Source organism: Bos indicus x Bos taurus, chromosome 7, assembly GCF_003369695.1.
Source record: "Bos indicus x Bos taurus breed Angus x Brahman F1 hybrid chromosome 7, Bos_hybrid_MaternalHap_v2.0, whole genome shotgun sequence".
NCBI lineage: Eukaryota > Metazoa > Chordata > Mammalia > Artiodactyla > Bovidae > Bos > Bos indicus x Bos taurus.
The window spans coordinates 61,171,398-61,180,073 of NC_040082.1; the positions used below are offsets into that span (position 1 = coordinate 61,171,398).

The window sequence follows — 8,676 nt, forward strand, 5'->3', positions numbered from 1 at the left end:
GACTGAGCAACTTCACTTTCACTTTTCACTTTCATGCATTGGAGAAGGAAATGGTAGCCCACTCCAGTGTTCTTGCCTGGAGAATCCCAGGGATGGAGGAGCCTGAAGGGCTGCCATCCCTGGGGTCGCACAGAGTTGGACACGACTGAAGCGACTTAGCAGCAGCAGCAGCAGCAGCAGTTCCCCTAGCAGGGTTTAAAGCCAGGCCTTTGGCAGTGAGAGCAAGGAGTCCTAACCACTGGACTACCAGCGAATTCCCATCTGTTTTTGAAAATAATTGATTAGTAAACTTTTAAAATTTATTTTTATTTTTGGTAAACTTCTTAATGAACTGTTTTTGTTTTCTCTTCAATATGTCTATGCATGCGTATACACTCAGTTGTGTCTGACTCTTCGCAAACCCTTGAACTGTGGCCCACCAGGCCCCTTTGTCCATTGCATTCTCTCAGCAAGAATACTGGAGTGGGTTGCCATTTCCTCCTCCAGGGAATCTTCCTGACCCAGGGATCAAACTGGCATCTCCAGCATTGCAGATAGATGCTTTACTGCTGAGCCATCCTGTCCTTTGCCCCCAGTATATCTGTAATGCCTAACAAAGTTCCTAACATATGGTCAATAAATGTTTGTTGAATTCAGCTCACCTATTTTAAGAATAAGGAACGTTAGATAAGATAAAAAGTATATTTCAGCTTCCATATTATAGCCAATTCAGAGGAATTGAAAGGAGTAAAAAGGGTGGAGAGAGAAGAAACTTGAGGACCTGAAAGAGAATGAAACAGTAGAGTGATGAATAGAGTGATGGCAAGAAACCCCCACTTATTTCTTGCTTCTGATTTTATGTCTGGATGTGAGTGGAATGCTTCCTTTTGCATCTTTTCTGGAGTTCTACTCTCTGAAGGCAGCTTTACACACACAAATATATATATGTAATGAGTGTATATGTATATATATCTATTACTGTGTAGCATGGTGAAGATTTGGACTCTGGAACCAAACTGCCCAAGTTTAACTCTTGGTTTTGCTATTCACTAGCTGTATGACAGTGGATTTAAATTCTCCTCATCCATAAAGGGATTTATCAATAGAACTTTTTCTTATGTGTTTGTTTTAAGGATTAAGTAAATTAATACATACAGAGCACTTATAACAATGTTAAGTTGCCCAGCACATTGTAATTATACAATACATTGTAGCTGTTGCAACTGGTCAGAAAAGCTCATCTACTTAATCTTTGCACAGAACTTGCCTATTCTGACTTACTTAGCATCTCTTTTGTCATCCTGACTCCTTTAGTAGCTAAAGCTGATACTCCTGCTACCACTGCTTCACTTCTGTTCTATTACAGAAGTTAACCCTTGGACAGTCTGCTTAAAGTTTGGTTATTTTTCTGTATCTGGTTCTGAGTCAGTGACAGAAGCAAAGCTATCTTTATGTACATAAAGACCTCCCATCTTTTTTCCCAGATGAATATCAACTTATGTTGATATTCATATCATATCAACATATGATCTTATGTAATACAGACAGTTGTTATAAATGATTTCTCCTGAATCAAACTGACAGCTGTATCTAGACAAATTTTTTAAAAAAAGACAAACGCATATATAGAAATAGTATTACTTGTTTTTTTACCAGAGTGGAATCATAAAATTTCTCACAATTTGTTTTTTCCATTTGACAGTTTATCATGATCTCTGTAAGTTAGTATATGTATATATCTAAATCCACCCTTTTATTTAGTTTATGCACATACAGTTTTTACATAAAGGAGGTGTTTTGTTTTTTTTCCCCCTCACTGCACCCTTCATCCTTTAAAATGCTTGTGTTAGCATGTTCCGGTACCACATAAAAAATATACATACACATATGCGGGGTTTGGGCTTCCCTGGTGGCTCAGTGGTAAAGAATCCTCCCGCCAGTGCTGGAGAGGCAGGTTCAATCCCTGTGTGAGGAAGATCCCCTGGAGAAGGAAACGACAATCCACTCCAGTATTCTTGCCTGGGAAATCCCATGGATAGGGGAGCCTGGTGGGCTACAGTCCCTGGGGTCATAAAAGAGTCGAACATGACTTGTTGACTAAACAACAACGATGCAGGGTTTAATGGGCTGTTTGCTTACAAAAATAGGATCATACTGTACCCATTTCTCTGCATTTTACTTTTCTCATTCAACAATATCTCCTGAGAAATCATTCAGAAGTCTTGGTATGTCTCTAATTTTTTTCTTCTTTTTAAAATAATTGAGGTATAGTTGATTTACAATATTATATTGGTTTCAGGTATACAACATAGCGATTCTGTACAGATGATCATATAATTTTTATTTTTCATTTTTTTTAATGAAAATTGATATCACATTGATTAATTTGCAGGTATTGAGCCATCCATGTATCCCTGGGATGAATCCCACTTGATCATGATGTATGATCCTTTTAATGTATTATTGAATTCAGTTTGCAAATACTTTGAGGACTTTTTTGTCTATGATCATTAGTGATATTGGCTTGTAATTTTCTTGTTTTTGAGATATCTTTGGTTTTGGTATCAAGGTGATGCTGGCTTTGTGAATGAGTTTGGAAATATTCCTTCCTCTAATTTTTGGGAATAATTTGAAGAAAAATAATTGTTAGCTCTTTTCTAAATATTTGATAAAATTCATCTGTGAAGCCATCTGGTCCCAGACTTTTGTATGTTGGGAATTTTTTTATTACTGATTCAGTTTTATTACTGGTAATTGGTCTGTTTATATTTTCTATTCCTGTTTTAATTTTTGGAGATTATATATTTCTAGGAATGTGTCCATTTCTTCTAGGCTGTCCATTTTATTGGTATATATTAAAGATAGCTTTATTAAGGGATAATTTGTGTACCATAAAATTTACCCATTTTAAGTTTACAGTTCATTGAGTTTTTTGCTAACTTATTAAGTTGTGTAACCATAATCATAATCCAGTTTACAAAATTCTATCATAACCCCAAATTCTCTTGAGTCTATTTTAAGTCAGTCCTACTCCCATCCCCAGGAGATCTGCCTTTTGAGTGTGCAGTTTTGCCCTTTCTAGAAATTTTAAATGGAATCTTGGAATATTTAGTCTTATCATGTGGCTTTTTTCACAGAGCTGTTTTTTGAGGTTTGTCCATGTTGCAGCATATGTCAGTAGTTCTTTTCTTTTTACTGCCGAGAAGTATTTCATTGTCTGGATATATACCACATTTCATTTATGCATTTACTAGTTGAGACAAGTCAGATAATCTTTATTCCCTTTCTTCAAATACATTTTTTAACAGAATCCTAAAATCTTTCATATACTCTTTTTAAGACCAGTGATAGTAGAACTTCCTTGATTCTTGTGGAAGAGAGGAGTTCAGAGTTCTACATTTTTAACCTTTCAGGTACTTCCTTAGGGACCTTGGAAGATAGTTGGAAAACTACCAATCTGAAGCATACTCTAGGAATATCTTACCCTTTATTAAGAAAATACATGTATAATGCTAATATCCAGAGGAAATACAATGAAGAAAACTTTTGTGGTGTTAGGAAACACTTTAAAAAAAAAAAAAACAGAATGTGTGATATTTTCCAAGGAAATGATGATATTGCCTATACAATTTGGCTTTTCTGCAAGGACTTTGGGGGAATGAGTTCTTGCCTACCCTGTAAAATGCTGCCTATTTTAGTGACTTATTTTAATCTTTCTAGTTGTTCACATATTTTTTTTTTCCAATCAGGCAATTATTATAGTTTGCGTTCTCAACATGAGAAAGCAGCCTTGTATTTCCAGAGAGCCTTGAAATTGAATCCTCGGTATCTTGGGGCCTGGACGCTAATGGGACATGAGTACATGGAAATGAAGAATACGTCTGCTGCTATTCAGGCTTATAGGTGAGGTTTTAGTTGGAGGGTGAGGTGGAGCAGATTGTTGTGATTTTAGGAACCTCTGGGAAGATCACCTGGAGAAAGAAATGGCTTCCCACTCTAGTTTCCTTGCCCATGGATAGAGGAGCCTGACAGGCTACAGTCCGTGGGGTCCAAAGAGAGTCGGACACAACTGAGCAACTGACACTTTGACTTTATTGAGTCTGCAAGTCACTAACTTTGATTCTGCCTCCTTACCAGTTTTCTCTTCCATTTCTTAGGCATGCTATTGAGGTCAATAAGCGGGACTACAGAGCCTGGTATGGCCTTGGGCAGACCTATGAAATCCTTAAGATGCCGTTTTATTGCCTTTATTATTATAGACGGGCCCACCAGCTTCGGTAAGTCTGACCGCCGCCTGATGATATGTTTGTTGTGGGAAGGGCTGACACTTTTCTTTCTCTTTGATAGCTACTAAAGAATCACAGTGAATGGTTTTGACTTTTGGAGACCTAAGTTTAAACATGCCATATGTTGTTTGGTCATTTTTATGTAGTGTATTCTACTAATATGTTAATAGCATAACTGTGGGGACTTCCCTGGTGGTCTGGTAGTCAAGAATCCGCCTTGTAATGCAGGGGATGTGGGTTTGATCTGTGGTTGGAGAACTAAGATCCCACATGCTGTGGAGCAACTAAGCCCAAGCGCCACAACCACTGAGCCTGTGCATCACAACTTGAGTCCCTGCACTGCCACGAGAGATCCTGCATGATGCAACAAAGACCCCCCATGCCGCAACTAAGACCCAAGGCAGCCAAATTAATTAATTAATTTAAAAAGTAGTATAATTGTGCACATAAAATAATATACGAAGTATTGGATTAAAGCCCATTCCTTTCATGGGTTTGAAACAGTTGTGGTGGTGGTTCCTCAAGGGAGGACTTCAGTTATCTTTAAAGTCTTTGCTCAGGTTTCCTATTTTTCGTTCCTCACAGGCCCAATGATTCTCGTATGCTGGTTGCTTTAGGAGAATGTTATGAGAAACTTAATCAACTAGTGGAAGCCAAAAAGGTACCTGAAATTGGGTTCTGGAGAATCTATGTGGAAACCTAATGTTTGGATGAGGGGTTGAGCTATTGGTGCTTAATTTTCCTTCATTTGTATCTGTCTACATAGGGAAGTCTGAATATTTATAGGCTCATAGTGTGTATAAAGCAAAGCAGGGCTGACATAGTGGGAATGTTAATATGTAGCCTGGGCCTCAGATCTAGTAAAAATGCTTTGTATTCTCTAAATCTGAACTTCTAGGAGGATTGCAGGACCTGCGTGAGTCATGGCACATGGGGCAATGATTGAAGTGACTAGTTTATTTCTTTCTTTATTGACAGTGCTATTGGAGAGCTTATGCCGTGGGAGATGTGGAAAAGATGGCTCTGGTAAAACTGGCAAAGTGAGTGAAAGAGTGAAATGTTAGTTATATTTCTGTTGGCTTCTCTGGTAGGTGGATCCTGCATGTTCTAGAGCCTCTTATCCATCATCTACATGAATGAGGGGATGTTCAGTTCAGTTGCTCAGTCGTGTCCAAATCTTTGTGACCCCATGGACTGCAGCACGCTGGGCCTCCCTGTCCATCACCAACTCCCAGAGTTTCCTCAAACTCATGTCCATCGAGTCAGTGATGCCATCCAACCATCTCATCCTCTGTCGTCCCCTTCTCCTCCCACCTTTAATCTTTCCAGCATCAGGGTCTTTTCAAATGTGTCAGTTCTTCGCATCAGGTGGCCAAAGTGTTGGAGTTTCAGCTTCAGCATCAGTTCTTCCAATAAAAATTCAGGACTGATTTCCTTTAGGATTGACTGACTGGTTGGATCTCCTTGCTGTCCAAGGGACTCTCTCAAGAGTCTTCTCCAACACCACAGTTCAAAAGCATTAATTCTTTGGCGCTCAGCTTTCTTTATGGTCCAACTCTCACATCCATACATGACTGCTGGGAAAACCGTAGCTCTGACTAGACTTTGTTGGCAAAGTAATGTCTCTGCTTTTTAATATGCTGTCTAGGTTGGTCATAACTTTTCTTCCAAGGAGCAAGTGTCTTTTAATTTCATGGCTGCAGTCACCATCTGCAGTGATTTTGGAGCCCCCAAAAATAAAATCTGTCACTGTTTCCACTGTTTCCCCATCTATTTGCCATGAAGTGATGGGACCAGATGCCATGATCTTAGTTTTCTGAATGTTGAGTTTTAAGCCAAACTCAGGGATGTAGTACAGTGTATGAATACTGATCTGGAAACTTAGTCATCTTGACTCAAGAGAATGCTAGTACTTTTTGAAGGGGAATTGTTTTCCCATTTGGAAAATTCAAGAACTAATTGAAAGAAATGGAATTTTATGTGAGAGCAGTCTAGAGAAACTCATTTAGGTATCAGTCTCCTCTTCAGCCCCAGAAAAATACAGAATAACTCAGAAATGATAGGGAAAGAGGTTCTTAAATGCAGTTTCATTCCTACCAGTTATTTTCTGGATTCTTACAAAAAATCTGAATTGCTTGGTATCTTTTTGACCTTACTCAGGGTATTACCAGGCAATTTTTGCAATGGTTTGTTTTCCAGCTTAAGTATTTACTAACTTTCCCTCCATCACCAGAAGCAGAATGATTTGGAGCTTTGATGAAGTAACCATCACTTCTGGGCACTAATATTATTCTGGGTCCCACTGTGTCATTTATGTCAAAATTTGTACTTGTCTATATATTGTCATTTTTTGATGTTATTTGTGTGCTTTTACTTTTTTTTTTATCTCTAGCTTGCTTTGCAATATGATTTGTACCTAAAGACCGATTTCTTTTGTAGGCTTCATGAACAGTTGACTGAGTCAGAACAGGCAGCCCAGTGTTACATCAAGTATATCCAAGATATCTATTCATGTGGGGTATGTGTCATTAGCATGAGAATTGGGTTGCTGATCTTATTCTTATCACCTCAGTCATTCCTGCTTTCCTTATCTAGGAAATAGTGGAACACTTGGAGGAGAGCACTGCTTTCCGCTATCTGGCCCAGTACTATTTTAAGTGCAAGCTGTGGGATGAAGCTTCAGCTTGTGCTCAGAAGTGTTGTGCATTCAATGATGTAAGTATCAGTACTTTAGTGAAAGACTTGGATTTTAAGTTTGAGGACATGACTTTACTGTGATCTGGGGGTAGAAGGTGGTTAAAAGGGTGAGTGGAGAGGTTACCTTGTTCTGAGGAACTTTATAAGTCAGTATTTTAGAACCTGGTTTTGAGAATAACTTTGGATATATTTTGATACATTTGCTTGACCTTGTTTCAGACCCGGGAAGAAGGTAAGGCCTTGCTCAGGCAAATCCTACAGCTTCGGAACCAAGGCGAGACTCCCTCCACTGAGATACCTGCTCCCTTTTTCCTCCCTGCCTCACTGTCTGCTAACAACACTCCCACACGCAGAGTTTCTCCACTCAACCTGTCTTCAGTCACGCCATAGTTGGCTGCTTTCAAACCAGAACATTGCCAGACCCATATTAAGCCTTATCTCCATGTAAAGAACAGCCACGTCTATTTTTCCAAGGACCTTATTTCTTTTTGTTTTACAACTCCTTGGGGACAGCTTACAGAATCACCTTCAGAGTAGACTGACAGAACGAACAGTAGACTGGCAGGAACAGATACTGTCTTCTGCCAGTTTGAAGCACTTCTATCTCCCTTCTGTTTAGAGTGGCTACAGATCTTGGCCTTTTTCCCAGGTCTTTTGGCACCCCCACAAAACATCCCTTTAACAGCACTTTAGCACAGGCAAGTCTACAGAAACAAAATTTAAATGCTGCTGGGAGTGGGAGATTTCTTTAGAAAGGCAAGGAAGAAAGCCTGCCACTTTACCCTCTGCTGACAATAGGGCACTGGATACCCTAGGAAGGTCAGGGCACTGGATAGACAGACATGACTCATCATTCTTTGATGTGCTGAGCATGACTACTTTGATATCAGAGATTAGTTTTAAATGGATTCTAGCTGTACTTTTGTTCTCACTAGGAAGACATTCTTCCAAAACATGATTTTGGGGTGTCTCCTAGAAACTTTCAAATTGGAAGTAACAAGTAGAGTTGAACAAAGGGGCAAAAGGACTCACTGAGTGTGGAACTGATGGCCCCTACTAAGGGGAAACATGTCTAGAGTTAGCTATACCCCTACTAAAGCAGAGCAAGGAGACAGGATTACAGAGTTTCACAGATATTTGGGTGTGTAACTTTTGTGACTATACAGATAAGAATAAACTCTTTGAGTCGGTCTGTTTTAATAAATATTTTTGACGTAATTGTTTGTGTCTCTTCGCCCCCCCCCCCCCCCCCCCCCCGCCCCATCTCCAGCAGAATGATTTTTTCTAACCTTCACCTGTTAGACAAGGTAAAAGTAATCATTTCTGCTGTATTCTTGGAGAGTTTCTGGCCTGTGCTTGTGTGTTCCGTAGGAGGTAATATGCTGTGATTATGTCTGCTGTGATTGGTTTGTACAGTGGATACTATGGGTTATTCTGAGCTCAGGGCCCAGCCTTCCTTGATTCTTTTTCCAGAACAAGTCTGTTACCCATTCATCTCCTAACATATGACACTTCACTTTTTATTAAGGAAGGTTTAGAATATCTAGTATCTCTTGAATTCATTTCTTACTAAGATTTCTTGGGTTAGCTGTATACCAGTTGCTGGTCTCTACTGCCATTCCTGTGCAAAGTTCCCAGGGGCCTGGATGATATTTGATTTTCAGTTTTTCTGCCCCTTTTATAATTTACTTCAATGATAATGCTAGATTTGGAA

At 39.3% G+C, this 8,676-nt stretch overlaps 1 protein-coding gene across 2 annotated transcripts in view; it reads left to right on the plus strand.

Moving 5' to 3' along the window:
• Positions 1-8,676, plus strand: part of CDC23 (cell division cycle 23) — a 28,411-nt gene that overhangs the window by 11,933 nt on the left and 7,802 nt on the right. Inside the window, exons 10-16 of one of the 2 annotated variants that reach the window (XM_027546399.1) lie at positions 3,729-3,882; positions 4,137-4,256; positions 4,851-4,926; positions 5,244-5,305; positions 6,705-6,783; positions 6,861-6,980; positions 7,182-8,180. In XM_027546399.1, the coding sequence (XP_027402200.1) occupies positions 3,729-3,882; positions 4,137-4,256; positions 4,851-4,926; positions 5,244-5,305; positions 6,705-6,783; positions 6,861-6,980; positions 7,182-7,352 (782 nt within the window). In that variant the 3' untranslated portion in view covers positions 7,353-8,180. Of the gene's footprint in view, positions 1-3,728; positions 3,883-4,136; positions 4,257-4,850; positions 4,927-5,243; positions 5,306-6,704; positions 6,784-6,860; positions 6,981-7,181; positions 8,181-8,676 lie in introns of those variants that run through there. The other variant, XM_027546400.1, reaches the window with a different exon arrangement.